At 44.6% G+C, this 19,133-nt stretch overlaps 1 protein-coding gene across 4 annotated transcripts in view; it reads left to right on the plus strand.

Annotated features, from left to right (window-relative positions):
- Positions 1–19,133, plus strand: part of Nck2 (NCK adaptor protein 2) — a 132,748-nt gene that overhangs the window by 92,350 nt on the left and 21,265 nt on the right. The window contains exon 4 of one of the 4 annotated variants that reach the window (XM_074050476.1): positions 153–208. The exons of the other annotated variants lie outside the window; for them this stretch is intronic. Coding sequence (XP_073906577.1) covers positions 153–208 — 56 coding nt within the window. The remainder of the gene's footprint in view (positions 1–152; positions 209–19,133) is intronic. 4 annotated transcript variants of the gene reach the window in all.

Consider the following 19,133-nt stretch of genomic DNA (forward strand, 5'->3'; position numbering starts at 1 on the left):
ACCTCCTTTATGTAAGTGTAAAGTTGTGTAGTGATAACCTACTGGGTTATCACTTACAGAATTGCTTTTGAAATAAGCCAAAATTATCACCTGTGCTACATTTACATAGGTTTTTCTTTTTATCACTAACAAGAAAATTTGTTTTATTTTAGGGAGGAGGGTGAGGAATACATAGGAAAACTGAAGAGAAAATTATACAGCAAATGTGGTGGGTGTTGCAAAAATGCTCATCTTTCATTTTCTGTCACCCTGGAAAGTCTTAAACTCTCTGTTCAAAATTATTGGAAGCCTTCATTTATTGGGTGGTGCTTTTTGTTGTGGGTGTTTTCTCCTCCTGATTTGGAGAGAGGAATGAGATACCCTGGGCTTTGTATAATCACACCAAGTCAGCAGCTCTCAGAGATTCTGAGCCTGATGTAGACATTCCATTTTCATTAGTGTTCTGGCTCTTTTGGCACTAACTTCTCTGCTCTATCTTTTTTACCCTTTGCATGAGCATGTCACTTGAAAGAAAACTCTTGTCCTATTCTTCTGACTCCTAATTAACTTTGGCCGACAAACAAGGGCAGCGCAAGTGGATAAATACTTTAAGATTTTCCCCAGGTTAGTTTTATTTACTTTTTTCCAATTTCAGTCTCTCACCAAAGTACCTTCTTTTTAGTGATGCTAAACGTTATTGATTTGTTTTGCTCCCTTTAAAAAAAAACAAAAAACAAATTTTTAGGATTCCACTAAAGCCCGAAATTGATAAGCAATAGAGTAAGGCAAAGTGAGTCCTGCGGCTTAACGAAGAAATTCTTTTGAATAAGTTGTTTTACTTCCTCTGTTTCTTAGAATGAGAAAAGACAAAGCCTTAAATTGAAACTATAACCACCTCTTCCGGCCAGTGTATTTAGCTTTTTCCTGAGCTGTGATCAGTTTTACATGCTCGTGCACCCAGCTCTCACATGCACCAGTGTCCTCCACCCTGGGTGCTGGGCCTGCTACCCTGTCCCTGACAGATGGCCACCCAGCTCTGCTGGAACACTTGCACTTCTGGAGTGAGCCAATTCCATTTTTGGAGAACACAGATTGTTAGAAAGCTCTTCCTTAAATAGAGTTAAATTTTTGCATTTCTTTAACTTCCTTGGCTCTTACTTTGCCCTCCAGGGCTGCAGTGGGCAAATCCCTTTTGTAGAAAGACACCTCTCCTGTGGGGTTCGGCATTTGCATGAAGCATTATATATTGTAAAAATATAGATAAACTATGTTTTGAATAGCCATGTTTACCGGTAACACATAATATTCATAGCCAAAGGCTCATGGGATCAGTACCCCATATCAGGGAGAAATGGCCCCTGTTATTAGCATAGCTTTTTCGTTTTGATGTGTTCGAACTTACCCGAAGGCTTGCTGTGTGTGGGATGTCATCTCAGCATGAGTTTTCCCTTGTCCTGTTTGAAGCAGTAACAAATAGAAGGGAAGGTGTCCCTGACAAGATCCACCATGTGGAGTGTCTTCTTGCTCCACAGCCTGACTTCATGTAAAGCATGTAGACAAGAAGGAAGGTGAGAGGACTTTCTATAGCTGCTCGTGCCTCCCAGTAGTCTCTTTTGCTGAAAAAGTTGGAGCCAAAGTGTTTATGGCTTCCTGTTTAGTTATTGTTGCCAGTGTGCCCTCAGAATCACAGTTTGGTTTTTAGATCAAATGTGCAGACAGCAGAAGATCTCTGCTGTGGATTAGGAGTGAAAACTATACTGCGTACACTGATTTCTAGTAACTCCTTGGGGTGTCATGCACGTGCAGGTTTTATTGCTGTAAGAATCGACCTGACTCCAAAGCAGGATTTCCCTAGCAGATGCCTGGTTTGGAGCGAAAATTGCACTGGACTCTCCCACAAAGTTGCAGTGTTAGAAAGTGTGAGCTCACGTCTCTGCACAAACCCCTCCCTTGCTTGCTGACACGTGTGCTGTGCTGAAGTTGCTTAGGGAACTTCCTTTTGTCACATACAGTACTTTGTTAAGCAACTGGAAGAAAGGGTATCTGTGACAGAAAGATGTCTCTCTTATGAAAATATTAGCATTCTTTCCCTTTGATAATTCATTGAGTAAAATAATATGAGCTCTTATTTTCACATGGCAGAACATTTATCCCCTGGCTCTCCTCTCACGTTCAAGAGTTAAGAGAACTTTTCCATAGATAACAAAGAGCAAATGTCAAGAACTATTTCTGCTGGCAGAATCCACTTGAGTTTGAAGAACTCAGACTGCACAGCTCTGAGCTCAGCAGTGAGCAGTCCCGGGCTGCTGTCTAGCCTTGACATTGCAACCTGGTTTATAAAACCATGCGGGTTAAGTGTTGTGAAAGCACTGTGATAAATCTTTTGAAATGGGGAATTTTTCAAAGACTTCACTGCAAGCTACAGAAGAGCAGTTCTGGCTGCCACTCTGATAATAGCTGGGGTCTACCATGGCCCCCAAAGGCTAATTCTCTTTTCAGTGCTTCACTCAGGTTCAAGTGCTGACTAGGGTTCCCAAAAAGTTAAGGATAGTATCTTCTTCAAGAGGGCTCGTTCATAGTATACATATGCATTGCTAACCACCTCTGTGTGAGTCTCTAGCCAAAACTGACCCGCCCCTGGGGTTGCTCCTTTAGAAGCTGTCCCAGCGTGACCACACCTAAGGCCAATTAGAAGCCCGTCAGAATACCCGCTTCCGTGATTCAGCAAGACCTGGGAGCCCAGAGATGCAGCCTATGCCCTGGTTTGATCTATACTTTTGGACTGGGCTTCTACAGTGACAGGAGCAGTTTGCCTGGAAAACCGTGACTCATTTTGAAATGAGTTCTCAGCAAAAGTTAAGGATACTCATGCCTCTGTTAGCTCTCTTCAGTGACTTTTTATTCCTTTATCAAGTCAGACATTCTCACAACATTTTTAAGCTTTAGGATTACATGTGACCTTTCAGGGAACCATATATAGACTCCATGTACTTGTGAAAGGAAGTAAACTAGTAAGCCTGGTTAGGACCACCTCTCTCCGGGATAGAGTCTCCACCCAGGAGCTGTGTGTCATATCTGTATCGAGCTTAGTGAGCTCCTCATTCTCTCTGACCTAACTAGGGGCAACCAGAGATGCAGAAAGGACAAACCATAGAAGACAGACATGCAGAAAGTTGGGGCCACGTGTGCTGGGCACTTGGATGGAGATGCATAATAGCCTTGTTGCTTTTCTCTTATTCTTTAAAACCTTGCTTCTTCTAAAGTCTCTTTAATACCTTGCTTCTTATCTAATCTTTAAAGTCTCTTTCTTAGACTTGCTTTGTTTTCTTTAATCTCTCTTAAAGTCTCAGCCCTCAGACTTGCACTGTCCCATGTTCCCTTTAACTCTAGCATAACTCAGCCACAGCAGCAGTGTTGTTCTCCCAGCAGTCTCACAAGTAGTCCACAGCCCGCCAATCAAAAAACCCCCATCAAAAAACTCCTGGTCCTCCTTCAGCAGGTCTTTTCTACCTAGTAGTAAACAAGGAGGTGGAGCAAGAGTTCTGGGGCAGTGGTATGACATTGTAACAAGAGAAACTTATGTTCTTCCTTCTTTCTCTGAACGTAAACAACTTAGGAAAAGCAGCTATGCTGCATTTTGCCCTCTCACTCTCTTCTGCGGCTGGGACCAAACTCAGCCTGTAGATCATTGAGCACAGCTGTGCTTATGTCAAGTTCTCATAGGCTTCTTATGATCCGCTCCCCACAGTATTCACAGGGTCAAGCGCATTCCTTCCCAGTGCTATACCAACTTACAGATAAAAGGCTGTTGGTTGGAGCCAGGCAAGTCTCTCTCATTTTAGAGCACCCCTGGTTTTCACAAAGGCTACTTACTACATGTGCTTTAATCACTCACAGTGATTTGTCCAAAGATCAGCCTGGCCTGGAATTTTCTTTGACCCAGTGACCTTCAGAAATAATAGCTAAAGGCTTTGAAATAGGAATCCATACAGTGTAATAGGGTGTGTGTGAATCAAATGTGGGAACGTGGTCATATACTGGCACAGAGTAATCCTCGTTCAAACAGTACCGCTGTCCTTGCCTATCTCAGGGACATTGTGGCTGAACCATGCAGTTTGGCAGCTGTACATTCAGAGAGCAGGTTAGGAGGGAGGACTTGGGGTGTTTTAGACACCTGCGTTCACGTCTAGGCTTTGCCACCTGCCAGGTGAGTGACTCGCGCAGGCTGCAGAACTCTTGGAGCTTCGTTTGCATTATCTGTTAGGTAACTGTCCTCTTCTTAAAACTTTGAGAATTAAGTGAAGTCACTCTTAGAAAGTTTGACTCTGAACTGGGCCAAGGCTAGCGGAGGTGAGAGGTTGGCTGGGGACACCTGTGCTGGGGCAGTGTGTCCTGGTATCTGGAAGGATGTTAAGTGAGCCCATGACCAGAGTGAGCAGGAGTGGCCAAGAGGCCTCAGTGTTTGGGGCATCCCACATCACAGAGGCCCTGGACAAGTAGGCTTGATTCCATTTGGAAAGAGAAACCCCAAGGGTTCCCACATAGCTGATGGAGAATGGTGGGTATCCTGATTCCGCTCTTCACAGTGATACTAGAGGACCAAGCCTGTCAGTAGAGGCTGGGAACAATCCCTCAAAAGTGACCCATGGGTGACTTCTGAATCCCTGGTGGGGGAAGGGGAAGGGGTTATTTGAGAGGGAGCCCCAGACTCTGTGCTGACTCTGTCCGATACAGGGCACACAGGAGTATTAGTCACAGGCTTGCGTTTCAAGCCCCAACAACCCACAGAATGACTAAGAGAATAGGGAAGCTGGAAGAGAAACAGCTGAGAAGACCATGTGAGTGAGCTGAGGCCAGCTGCTCAGGGGAAATGAAATGGGGCGTCAGGTGCCTCAGGCAGGGCTCACATGCTTAGGGGACAAAAAGTCCAGATTTTTGTTACAACACACTTAGTCTGTTTTCTGCTGCTGTAGCAATACGCAGACTGGGTAATTTGTAAAGGAAAATTATTTCATGCCCTTTTAGAGGCCAAGAATTCCCACTGTGCAGTGTGGGCCTTTGGTGATGCCCTTCATGTTGCATCACCTCATGGCAGAAGGCAGAAGGGCAGGGGAGGACACACGAGAGCAGGAGGGCCACATTTATAACAGGCCCGGTGTGTGGCCAATCATCCACTCCCGGATAGCTGCTTTAATCCACTCCTAAGAGCAGAGCCCTGGTGACCCATTCCTTCTGACAGGTCCCACTTCTCCACACTGTTACATTGGCCACTCATGAACTTGGAGGACACATTCAAACCATAGCACATCCTTCCTTTGTTTCAGTGAATTTCAGTTTTTCGAGTCATAGAAATAATGTTATCTAATGTCTACAGTGGAGACATGGCATTTCTGAAGCAGCTCAGAGGTAACCCAAACTTCCAGTCTTTCTCTTGTCTTGAGGACTGGCCTCAGGCTTCCTGTCCACTTTTAGGTACTTTCATTCCCTCTTTGGACATGAACTTGGCCTACTGAACCCAGAACTTCTGAACTTTGAGAAAGATCTGTGAAGTCTAGCTGATATCCTGCCACTCCCTTTTTCTGTGCGTATGGCTTTGGACAGTTAAAACTCATAGAATAAGCTACAGAGGGTGAAGAGAGAGCCAGGAGGAAACATCTCACCTTTAAAAGCAATCTCCACCGCCTTCTGTAGCAGGAAGACCCACAGAACACCTCATGACAGTACATGATAGTGGGTGCTGGGTACAGGCTCCCCTGACCAGCAGCTTCTGTGCTCCCTGCTGAGCAGCCCAACACCAAACAGAAAACCCAAACCACGCCCCCGACTGATTTCATGTGCATTTTCCCAGTGAGTGAACAGTGGTGACTGAGTGCCCAGTTTATGCCACACACCACACCAGGTGTCCACATGCCTCTTTATTTAATCTTCACTCTAACACTAAGAGGGAAGTAACAATAGTCTTGTTTTTTTCGGGTGAAGAAATTGAGCCTTAGAAGTTAAGTGATATGTCCAAAAATGCACAGAACATCATGGAGTTGAAATTCAAACTCAGGCCACCCTGACTTCAGTCTGTGCTGTGAATGTTCAGTGTCAGGAATTAGGGGCTCAGATTAGGGGAGAGAGGGAAATTAGATGCCTGCCTAGTTGATTCCTATGTGGCATTGAGAATGGGGAGCTGAATTACTTCCTGGTCTCCAACCACACAGCTGTTCTGAATACTTGCCATCCTTGCTATAGGCCCTAAAAAACTAGCAAATAGCTGCTTCAGTGAACATTGGCCCTGGTCCCAAAGGATTTATTTATTAATAACTGTCCTGTGTCTTTAATGTTGAAATGATTCAGAAGCTCAGTGTCCCAAGAACGAACTTCCCTTTTCATAAACTGATTCTCATAATCAGAATCAGGTTACATAGGTGACTTGTGGTATTCTCAATAGTCACCACTCACTTACTCAAACAAATACCAGGCTGTTCCTCTTGGATGCCTGACCCTTGCTGGCAATGAGGTTTACTGAGTTTATATACCTTCTGGCTCTTTAGCAGTCAGGATGATCAGTGAATTTTGAATATTCTATTTATCATTTAAAAAGAAAAGTGATTATTGATGCACTTGTCTCAGAAGTCATTTGTCTTTCTGCATTGAATATTCTTCAGGATTAAGAAAATTCCTGTTAGTCATCCTGCATATCATTGAAACATGCTTCTTAAACTAAGTCACTTTGTGGAACCACCTTTTCATTGCAAAACTGGACAAAGCCAGCATCCCCCTGGAAAGTACGTTAGGTACGTAACATAAGGAAGAAAATTATGACCTCTCAATTCTGTTGCAAATGTTCAGCTTCTCCAACAGAGCATTCATCGTCTCTTCACCGTATGAAGCCAGGGACTTTGACTTCTCCAGGTTGCATTTAACCTCAGCTTTAGTTTTCTTCTCTGTCGTATAATCCACTATTGCGGACATGAATTAAATATAATGTATCAGAATTTAGAATTCATTACAACGCTGTCTTGTCAAATTGTTCACAATAGAAATGGACTGTCATGTGTATTGCCTGAATACTATGGAAACTTCCACACCAGTGTGGTGCTAGACATTCAAAATAAACTCAGATTTGTTTTTGTGTCATAAGCCTCCAAGTGTTTAGAACAAAAATGTAAAACAACTCACAACAGATTAGTGGGAGGATAATTAGAGAGAAAATAGAGACAGATTGTTTTGAAAAAGATTACTAATGGGATAAAAGCCAGGAGAGACCCTGAGAAGTGTGTGATGGTGGTGGGTCTGTGCCTTAGAAGACTAGAGAAGCAGGTGTGGTGCTAATCGTGGACTGGTGCTAGCCCCTAGTGTCCTGATGAAGGACAGAACATGAATCAAGGACAGTGGGTCTTCTATCTGTCTGCAGGTTCCACCAGTCGTGAGCAGAAAGAAAATAGTTGGGAAAACAGACTCTCGTCATCATTCCCGAAACAATGCAGTATAACAGCTCTTTACATAGCACTCAGATTATATTGGGCGACAGGTCTAGAGACTATCTGGAGCATATGGGAAGATGCTCCAGTTCTGTGCAACCTGTGACATTTCATAGAGACCTGATCTAACAGTGGATATTGGCTTCCGTGGGTGGTCCTGGGACCACCCTCTGAGGGCAGTAAGGGCTAGCTTTCCCAGTAACTGACCCTCGATTGTCTCTTACTGTCTCACTGTGCCACAGCTTTGTAAAGAACATAATGATCACCCTTTCCTAACTAAAGAGGTACTCAGTCATGGAATAGAGGGACATGAGCTAAAAATGCCTGGGAATGAGAGTAAAATCTTCTCAAGGGGTTTGCGACCGCATTTTCCCATATGGCATGCACTCTTTTAAGCTCCTATCCATATGTCTAAAATGTTCCTTTTCTCTACTCCATTTTAGTGTCTATTCTACCAGGGGCATTGTTGGCTGGCACCACTCACACTGCAGCAAGGCTGTTTCTAGCTCCTGGTGGTGCCTCCTCTTTGTCCCCTGCCTTGCAAATGGGTGTCAGGAATGCTCCTACATAAGTCTGGGCTCTATTTGGTGGACTTCAGTCAGTGCCGGTGGGACTGGGTGTTTTCTGTACATTGGCCTACATGTTTTCAAGTGTCATGTTTTTGCCAGAGGTCTGTCCCTCCAAACTGCTGTTATTTCCCCTCTCTGCTTCTGAATTCATGGATTCTGGGACTGTGTCCAGGTTGTCCTCAGCCTGTCTCACAGCTGTAGAGGCCACCTAAAGGGCAGCTCTTGTTAGTTTCTGAGGCTGGGGTTGCCTGTATTCCTTTCAAGAAGCACACCATGCTGTGCACTTATTATAGGCATCCTGCTTGCATTTTTTTTTTGTATTTTTGTTTTTTTAAGGGGCATGGCATTTGATTGGCTGACTTGCAAGTGGGTGTTCACAATTAGAGCATGAATTAGTAGTAAACATGCAGTCATTGTCACACTAATTTAAGTTGACCAAATCTTTAATGTTTAACTTGGTGTGCTAATAAGGAAAACACAGCAATGACAAAAAGGACCACTTGAACTTCTTGTGGTTCTTGTATGGTGTTTCTGACTGTAGACAGTTACGTTTAAAAAGTGACCTGAATTCTGTGGTTTAGGCTCTCTGTTGAATTCTGGGAAGGGCATTGGAGATCACTTGGTCCAATGCTTTTCTGTGGAAATCAAGCAGTCAGGGCTCAACCAGCATTGCTATCCTGTTTCCCGGCAAAGCCAGGAGCAGACTGTTCATGCCCCAAGCTGGGCACTGTACACAGCAGGCCTTCAGTGGCCAAGGACTTGGAAGCAGGAGCCCAGGTCCCTCCAAGCCCTTCTGAAGCAGAACTAAGGAGAGAACACCCAGCAATCTCACACACAGAGCTTTTCTGTGACCCTTACTTGGGAATGGGCTCCTCTTTTTCTCCCTGCACTCAGGATCATTTTGTGCTGACTGAGCATCTTCTCTATACTCTTGTGTAGCTCCTCATACTGGAGGATCGTAAGAGCAGGAGGGCAGAGAGACCTCCTCTTGGGGCATTTTAGGGGAAAAGCAGGTTCGTGTACTTCTGTTGAGAAAGTGCCACCATCTTCCTTTCTCTACTTGATCCAGTTCTGTCCCCAACCCTACCAATTAGCTGACCTAATGCTGACAATAAACAACAGCATCTGTTATTTGTGTTCCTGTGTCCCCAGCTATCGCACCCTCCTAACAGCACCATGACCACCATCCACATCCATTGCAGATGGACAAAGATGCTTGCTATAGGACTCCCAAGGCCAAGAACTAGGAGGCATGGAAACCAGTTGGAGGCATGGTCTGAGAGTTGGCTAAAGTCAGCTCATCTGTATCTTTGTCAGCCACTCACCACCTCCATATTCCCCCCAACCGTGCTGTCCCTTTACTTGTTTTTGTGTTTGTCATGTTTCATTTTACAGAGCAGGTGTAGTCTTGAAAAGTCGGGTATGTGCTGAACTTGTGCCGGTGCAGTGACATTTTAAGTCACACTCCAGAATGTCATATGTAATCTGTGCCACATCTCATACACCCTTTTGCATATTCAAAAATGCTCCTGCTCCCAGATCGAGTATATGTGTTGAGAGGTACTAAATATGTATTTTTAATTAAAAATTATAATAGAAAAAATTTTAAATTATTTGCATTGGCATCTGTTACCATTTGACTTTTACATTGGTGAGAAAATCCTATACTTCTAAACCATGTTTTCTTTCAGGCTTAAATATTCAGTCATGTTATTTACCTGCTTACTCAACGAAAGAATGAGTTGTCTTATGACCTCAGATGGAAATTCTGATTCAGAGTCCTGAACCTGTGTGATGGTGGGAAGAATTGAGCCTCAGACCCTCCGCCCCTGACATCTCCGTCTCAGGCTGGCTCCTGATATATCTTCTCACTAGAAGAAGGAGCACCTGGTCATACAGACAGCAAGTAGTGACAGCCTGCCTACCCCCACCCCTCCAGTCCATGTGTGTTTGCCTCAGGTGGCAACTCCCATCTGCTTTCAAAGTCTCTTCCTCCCCTATCCTTGGGCTTGGAAATTTTGTATCATGCTTTGTAGAGTGTTGCATTATGGGGTGCACATACCTAGAGATAATAAGAATAATCTGGTTAATTCTAGTGTAGGGAAAGAAGAAAGTGGGAGTGGCTCAGGAAGTACTATGCCATGAAGCCAACAGGCAACCCAGCCTCAGCAGCACCTTCTCACCTTCACTGGCATGCAGTAAGTTCTCAAAGCTCTGTTGAAAGGTGGGAGGAAGAATTGCCATGGCAGGGTTAGTGGGGTGTGTGTGGAGGGTCTGCTCCTGGTGATTGCCTGCTCACTGTCCCGGCAGTGCAGTACTGGCATCACTGATAGCCTCCTGGAAGGGCTGACAATGTGTATGAAGTCACAATTTCAAGACAGGAAGTGAAGGTCATCAGTTGAGCCAATGTTGATTGAATGCCTGCCTGTGCCAATCCTTGAGGTCACACCAGGGACTACACATGTTCTTGCCCAGAAAGAGACACCATGAAGGGCAATGGATGCCACAAGGGCCTGTGGGAGAAAGACCTACACAAGACAAGTGCCTCATAGAGCGCCCATGTAATGAGCGCTCTATGAGGCACTTATTACAGCATTATAGTGCTGTTTACGGTTCTGGGTGCTGGCAGATCTTTAGGTAAAACCCCCTTTTACTGTGGAGGAAACAGCACACTTCGTACCTCGTGACACTGTCATCCTGCCCATGTACCCAGGGCGGTTCCCCACAGCCATGCTGCCTGCAGCCTGGTAAGTGAGATGTGGGGTTAATTCAACTTTTGAGAAAGACTTTGATTTTCATTTTTATGAGCTGGAATTGACCTACTAGAGGAACAAAGGTTTCTGGGCCAACTTTCTACCCAACCCTTAACCTCCTTTGATTCTAGCATATTCTGGCTGACAAAGAGAATACAGTCTTCCCTTTTACTGTCAGAATCTTATAGAGCATGGAAGAAGCATGGCTCCTGATGACTATAAGGCTAAGGTTTGGAGGTGGGCTCCGGTTTTGTGCAAATAAACTCAGTGGCCAAAGGGAGCTGTGGAAGATGCTAGGGTGCATTTGTTGATTTATCTCTGTAACAGTGTGAAGTGTAGCATTTCTTCTTTAAGCATACCTGGTTCCTAGTGGTGAGTCCCTGGTGCCAGGTAAAGAGGGACACTCAGAAAAGAAAGTTGACAAGCTTTTACTTTGTGCCAAGTGGTTCTGCAGCCTCCACCAGAGAGCTCTGCTCCTGCTCTTCCAGGTTTCCTGTCTCTGCAATTACCAAGCAGCCTCCCAGCTGGCTGCCCACACACCTCCCACCTGTCCCTGTCTGTGTCGTCTGCTCTCACTCTGCATTCTGTGCCCAGGGCCTAACCTTCACACTGGAGCATCTCCAAACCCTCCTGCTCGTAGCCAGGTGTAGCCTATCTTCTCTGCCATGTCACTCCCTGTCCTCACTGGGCTTCTCTGCATCCTGCAGGTCCCAAAAGTCACATGTGCCACATGTGTCACATGTCCCTGACCCCTTTTCCTTTATTTCTCTCATTACCATTGGTCATCTGGAACCTAAGAGTGTGTAAATGACTCTCTTACACTAGTCCAGGAGGTTTAGGAGTTCAGAGAGCTGTTGTCTGTAAATAAATGAGCAAAGAGGTCTTTCATGAGAGCATAGGGAAGAAAGAAAGAGACACAGGCCGTGGTGGCATTTGTAAACATTCTAACTGTGAGTTCCTGCTGAACCTAGCCTAGTGCTTCAGGATGGATTGGGGGCATCTGCGGTCTGTTAGTGCTCCCCTCAGTTTCTGCTCCCTAGGTACCATCAGTTGCTAGGGGGACTCTGTGACAGTGTGCAGCAGCTGCTGAAGAAGAAACCCTGCCCCCTTGTCACTGAGCAGTGATTCAGATGCTCTTTTCAGGATGAGGTCAGGTGGCAGCACCATGTCCTCTGCCCATCCCCTGGTAACTGAGGTGGGGCCAGACCAGTAGCATCCCGTGCCCTAGCCCTGTTGCCCAGAAAGCCTTGCCGACCTTCCAGATGCCGTCCTCCCCACCCCACACCTGACAAGCCTCAGTGTGCAGTTAGTGACACACTTGAGTAATGAAAGAAATTGACAGTATTTGTTCATGAGTCTATTTTGACTCTAACTTCACTGTGTCTGAAACCAAGTTGTACCAGATGGCCTTTCCTACTTCCTGAGTCATTACTGGGGTTTCTCTGACAAGTTGTGGCTAATTATGGGCCACAGTGAGTTCAGCTGGGCCACCCCCAGTCAAACCTGATAGCCCTCAGAAAACCGAGGTTAGATTGCATTGGTGGGTGAGGTCTAATGGCTATGGCCATCCCGTGTCACAGATTTCTCATGAGAGGTCTTGTAATAAATACTTCAAACTCCTCTGCGTGTAAGAAACACATACACCATCCCAGCAGTTAATTGTGTCCACAAACGGATGTCAAGTCTGTCTTCCACCACCCACCTTCTCTACCATAGCCAACGCCCATCCCCTCCTGTGGCCCCAAACCGTTACTATGTTCTTTTTTACTTACTCACCCATAGATACTACTTTCCCAAGTGAGAATCAGTGGGTTGGCACATTCAAGGAGGTGGGAGGGAAGGAGTAAAGATGGGGAAGGAGGTGAGAGTATTTTTCAGGGATTTAGTGAACATGTCAGAAAGACAGCTGAAATATAGCTAGAAGAAAGAAAAGAAAGCTTAAGGTTGGCTCACACCATTATGAAAAACATTGGATCCAGGGGCTCAGCTGAGCTGAGGGCCATGTCACTCTCTTTGTCTTACATGGACCCCCCTACAAGGGCCAAGTCCTGCTGCATCTCCTGGCCCTGGCCTTCAAGAGGCAGTATCACCCATGACAGCCCTGGGGAGGGCTTGGATCATGCACATAAGTCATAGGTCTCCCCCAAGGCCCAGCCAGGATGAGGGAAAGTGCAGGTGGCATGGTCCCGGCTCACCCAGGTAGAATAAGAGAAGGGATAAAGGGGGCTGACCAAAAGAACAGCAGAATCAACTGCATTCATCTCTTATGGTCACCCTATGTAAACATGCTTAAGTTTAGTGAATTTGAGTTTTTGCCTGTTCTAATATTTTGTTAATAAACTTTTGCATTGAATACTCTGAATAAGTGCAAGCTGATCATCTCATCATATCCAGAAAACTAGATGCAAATTGAATCAGCAAACACTACATGAAAAGCTGTTAGGAACCAAGCATTAAATGCATCCTACCTCCTACATGAAAATTTACTGTGGTCACTTTTTACCTTAATCAAATCTTGTCAGATCAACTTGGCATTTAGTAAGAAAGGCAATCATAATTTTCAGTTGACTTTAGTAACAGGTCCTCACTCTCATAGAGGAAATCCCCACAAATAATAATTCTCATCGTAACTTAGTGTAAGTAGCATTCTTAATACAAGAAGGGGTTCTCTTGTTGGGGTTTTTTTTTTTTTTTTTTGGCTTAAATCTGGTTTTTGCTAAGATCTGATTATAATAGAAATTAAATGACTAAGAAAAATGAAAATGACTTTTCCATTGAGCTCCTAAAACCTGAGTATACTCTGTGTAAATGAATTGGCTTGACTGTATTTCTGAGCTATCAAATTTTTTTGATGTTTTATCTTAAATCTCCAGAATTCCAGCTGGAAGATGACAATCAGAGCATGTTTTAAAGGTGTCTGTTATAACATCCCTTCATCTTAAGAGGAGTATATAAAAGGTTTTGACTTTTAAATTACTAACATTAATAATGTATGACAGACTCAAGCTTTTATTAGAACTCAATCTTTAATGTATGTAATTTTATTCAGGAAAGTTAAATGTGCCTGTTAACTGTAACTCAGGATCAGTGATCTTACAGCCTAATGCCAGAAAATCCTCACCAAAGTGGAAAAATGTAGTTTAGCTCTAACTCCAACTCAGCTATTTATCCCTTAAAATGGTGCCACCTGCCTAGTCACAAACTAAGAGGTACCACTCCTACAGTGTATTATAAGTCATTGCACAGTGTGCAACTGGTCTTTCATCTGACAGCTATGGAGGTGGCTTCGTCATGAAGCTTGGTCACATTCTCCTATGACCACAAACCCCACCCACCTTGGGCAGCTCTGTGCTATCCACCTGGCTGGCCTGGGGCACATCAGCTGGCCTGGTCAGCATTTCCGAGACTGTCTCATCTACACAGCATTCTGTCCAGTACCCTTCTATTCAGGGCCCTTGGGCAGAGCAGACAGCATTGAAGCTGTGAGATTGCTGGGGGAGGAAACATAGCAGCCTCTGCTCTGCTCGGTTTCTTGGTTGGTACATACACGGGACCCCAGGACTGTGCTCCCCACAGCAGCAACTGAAAACCCCCAATGTGATGCTGTTAGGAGGTAGGGCCTTTGGAGGGCAATTAGGTTATGAGAATGGAGTCCTGAAAAATGGAGGCCATAAACAGACCCATTACCCCACCCTGCATGTAAGGACGCAACAAGGAAATGCTAGTCATGAACCAGGAAGTGGGTCCTCACCAGCCCCCAAATGTTTCAGTGCCATGGTCTTGAGACTTCCAGCCTCCAGAACTGTGGGAAATAAATTCCTGTTTGTAAGCCACCTGACTCCATGCTAATTTTGTTACAGCAGCCAGAGCAAATTTAGGCACAGTGGACCTCTAAGGTTTCTTCTTGATCTTAAACACCATAATTTTCTTTTCCCCCTGGGGTTGGAACCAGGGGGCTTTGTGCATGTTAGGCAAGTGCTCTACCAATTATCCACATTCCTGGCCCAGCACCATAATTTTATGATGATACATCTAAGGAGATTGAGATTGTCTCTGAGCTTAATCTTTAATGTAATCATTAAAATACTACTTGACCCTGAGCTGGACCCTGAGCAGGCCCCAGGAGTCAGAATCTTGCTATATTTTGTTTTGCTTATCAGGATTGTTTTTACATGCAAAAGTGTTGCAGTTTATACATTATTGAGCAAGCTACAGATAGTCATTACTTTGCAAAAAAAAAAACAAACAAACTACTTCTCCTTACCTAACACAAAGCTTTCTAGCAATTGGAAAGATTTTTTTATGATCACATCCTAGCTATTCTTGTCCATAATATTATTTATTTATCCAAAGCAAGTTGCAGTGGCAATCTTCCCCAACCAAAATGCTGGCACAGTAGGTAAATTCTCTACAGTAGGTTATGATTAGCATGAGAATTGAAAAGGAAGCACATAGTTTGAATTCATATAAATTCTAGTTTACACACCCCAGTTAGTACAAGATGTCAGGAGTTGGGCCTGTTTGGGTGTTCTGCATGGGTGAGGGTTCACATACTGAGGGGAAATGTCTACAGCAAGGATCCTGCTGGGCACAGCCATGCGTACCTGCTTGTGGGAGTTCTCCCATCCTTAACCGATCCTACACTAGGAGTTCATTATTGGTCCAAGGTGCCTCTTAGGCATAGCACTAGGAGGTATGCTATCTGCAAATGTGGAGTGGACAAAGGGTAATTAGAAGCTCTAGTTAGTGAGGCCACTGTCTTTGAGATGGGTGTGAAGGCTTGCCTCTCTTTTTGATAAAATTTCAGACTCTAGGAAATATGTCAAACTCTAAGGAAAAAAATGAACCCTGATAAAATATAAAATCACATACTGGGGTTGAAACTGCATTTCCATTGCAAATGGAAGAAGTAGGTGGTATGACTTTAATGAAAGAAGGGATGAAGTGGAAGATGTGTAGAAAGAATACAGAAAGTCAGGAAAGGGAGTCCCTCTGCTCCTCTTTACCTACACAGTCACAGTCATGAATATGCCTCAAATTAGCCATTTACTTGGAGCCAGGGCCACACAGGGCAGTCCAGGATTTGGGACTTGCCATTGGTCAGGATGTACAGCAGCTCTGTCCTTGCTTGTGAGACACATGTGAACCACTGCTTTTTCTGAGGTCGAATAGCTGTCACATGGCTGGGTTACAGCTTCAGATGAAGTACAGGCCAGAAGAAAGTAATGGGAGGTCACTCAGCCCCCAGAGCCTGCGGCATCATAAGTGATCCTATTGCAGGCTGCCCTGACCCTGAGGTTGCAGTTTGCATAATTGTCCTTACACAGAAAAGTCATCGTCACTGTGAATGCATTTGTCTCTTCCTCTCCGTCTTGCCCCTGTGTTCTGACCTGCAGGCTACTGCTTTTTTGTTCTTCCCTAGTATTCTCAGCAATGGGGAGGATGGAACAAATTAAATTTTGTTTTGCCAACATTCAGGGTCACTTGTCCCTTCTGTTCCAGATGACCCTGGCTCTGCCATTGGACAGGATCAGGGTAAAGGGGAGATCAGAACCCCTTTTCTCAGCAACCCAAGTAACTTTGTCCCATGTATGTGTTGCCCACTCAGCACCTCTCCAGGTGTCCCAGCTTGTCTACCTCCTGTTCCAAAGTCCCCATTCATATCCTGTGCTACATCTCTTATCCCAAATCCTGGACCCCAATCCACTCTCACCTGGAACATAGGAATCATTTCATTCCCTAGAATCAGGGAAACATTGATCTCTGATAGAAGGGTGAGTGGACGGGGAAGGGAAATAGGTTTTTGACACTCAATTCAGAATCAAGAAGGCACTCTATAGAAAACATGCAACACCCCAGTCTCTGATAGAGATAGGTATCTTGACTAGTAAGGATTAAATAGGCTTTTGTTGGGTTCATAGGTCTGTGCCACTTCATTGGTCTGGGCTGTTGGGCCAGTTCCCTGACCTCCTCCAGCCTTGGATTCCTCAGTGCAGACACAAGGGAGTATGCCAGCTTTGTCACAGGACTGTTGTGAGGGCTGAGGTAACATCTGAGTTCCTCCTGAGCCCCCCTTGAATTTCATTGCACCAGCAACTATTACTGTACTGCTGCCATGGGGTAATGTCTGCTTCCAGGTGCCAAAAACTTAACAGGCAAGCTTTCTATCTCTGTGGCTGTCTGGCACCACTTAGATCATGGCCAAGAGTCTCTGAAGAGGACTTTGGCCTGCTTTTGGAAAAATTTTGTTCTGAGCAAAAGGAAATTCAAAGCCCTAACTCAGTCAAGGTTAGTAGTAGTTCTTAGAAAATTTCCTGTACTTGAATTCACACATCCATCCTGTGAATGAAGTACCTGTGATAATCTGAGTTGTGTCCCTAAAGTCACATGTTAAAGTCCTCACCCCTAGTATTTCAGATTGTGACTAGATTTGGAGACAGGAGCTTTGAAAAGGTAATTAAGATAAGACCATTAAGGTAGCCCTAATTCAGTGTGATGTTCTTAGAGACGAAGATACAGAACACAGGGACAAGACTGGCACCTACAAGCCAAGGAGAAAAACCTCAGAGGAACTGGCCCCCTTGGTGCCTTGATCTTGGACTTCCAGCCTCCAGAATTTTCAGGGCATAATGTCTGTTGTTTAAACCACCCAGTTTGGGGTACTGTGTTATGGCAGCCCAAGAAAACTATCACAGTGCCATTGTTGTCTGTGTTTCAGGGGTAAGAAAACTAAGATAAGGAGTGATTCCGAGTAATTTGACCGAGCACACACAGCTGATTGGTGGTCACCTCAACGTTCTCACAGAGCCATGCTCTCGGTTGTCCTATGTTCCCCAGTTGTCTCAAAGATGGTTAACATCACATCAGACCTGAGCAAGTTAATTTGCATCACGTGTTTGGTGTGAAGCGCTCTAGTGTTGGTGGAGAAGTGTGAGCTCCGGCTGGGCAAGGAGCATGCTTGCCTGTTCATCTCATTCTCCAAAGTCTTGTGGTGCCTGGAATGTTGCAGGAACTCACCGAGTTCATTTTGCTTAGAAAAAAAGTAATGTAGCATAATTATAAGTCTGTTCCATAGTGTCTTTTACCGTGTTGTGGTGGCCCAGGTCTTGAGTCTATTCTGCAGATCCTTTCCTGTTTTCTTCTTGTCCTGGAGAACACTCTAAGGCCTGTGCCTGCAGAGATACTTCCTCAGGGGATTCACTAACAGAAGTTAGTCTCTGCCTGGTCACAGCTGCATCAGCATGCTTTTATTGCCTGCAAAACTAACTTCAGGTACCACCACTGCCTTCTGGACACAAGTTTAAGAATCCCTTATCCAGAATGCCCAGGGCCAAGAGTGTTATAGATGTCTGGTGGAATTTTTTTTCCTAGTTTTTGGAATCTTTTTTTGTTTACATTAGTTATCTTGGGGCTGGGACCCAAATTTGACCATGAAATTCATTTATGTTTCATATACTTCTTATGCACGTTGCCTGAAGGTAATTTTTTACATTTTTAGTGCATGTGTATTTTGACTACAAACTGCCATACAAAGTCAGGTGTATAATTTTCCACATGGGGTGTTAGGGGAGTGTTCAAAAATTTTGGGCTCAGGAACATTTTGGATTTAAGATTTTTAGACTGGGGATGTTTAACCTATAGTGACTGCCTGCTGGATTATGAAATTACCCCAGTGCTCTCTTGTATTGTTGAGCTGTCCTGTATTTGCAGTCATGTGAAGGGATGAGTGGTAAGGTTTATGATTTAAAGCTGTTTTCATATAAAGCAAGATAGCCCAAAGTAAAAATCTGAATTTTAACTTTATGTCATATTCTGGCTTCCTCTTGGGTTTCCCGTGCACTTGTAAACGTCGCAGCAGAAGCCATTAACTTAAATGAATTGTGTTCACTTTAAGACCCATTTGAGTGACCACTTTGTGCTCCCTCAAGTTCTCAGCTCTGCCAGGCCTATGTCCAGGGCAGTGGAGTCTCAGACCTGGGGCCTTGGGCTCCGGGATCAGAGGACGCACTGCACAGTTGAGGGCGATGGCAATGTAGTGTTTAATCCTTTGACCTCCTGCCCACTAGGAAAGGCACTAGAAAGCAAAAGTAATTCTTAGAATCAGCTCTCCTTACTGTGAGTTAAGAAAGAAAATGAGAGAGAAGCAAGCTCCCCATGAATGGCCCTTGGTATCATTTTGGAAGGGAAAAAAAGGTTTACAGTGCTCCAGTTTATCACCGAAAAAAAACCTCCAGGCTGGTTGAAGGGCAAGCAGAACTGGTGGGTGCAGCCAGCTCTGGAAAAGCTAAGTAGTGAGGCCAGCTTTCCTCCCTGGGAATGTTCTGGAATTCTCTACATTTTTAACTGGGTAAAGCAGTTTTACT

Source organism: Castor canadensis, chromosome 12 (assembly GCF_047511655.1).
Source record: "Castor canadensis chromosome 12, mCasCan1.hap1v2, whole genome shotgun sequence".
Lineage (NCBI taxonomy): Eukaryota > Metazoa > Chordata > Mammalia > Rodentia > Castoridae > Castor > Castor canadensis.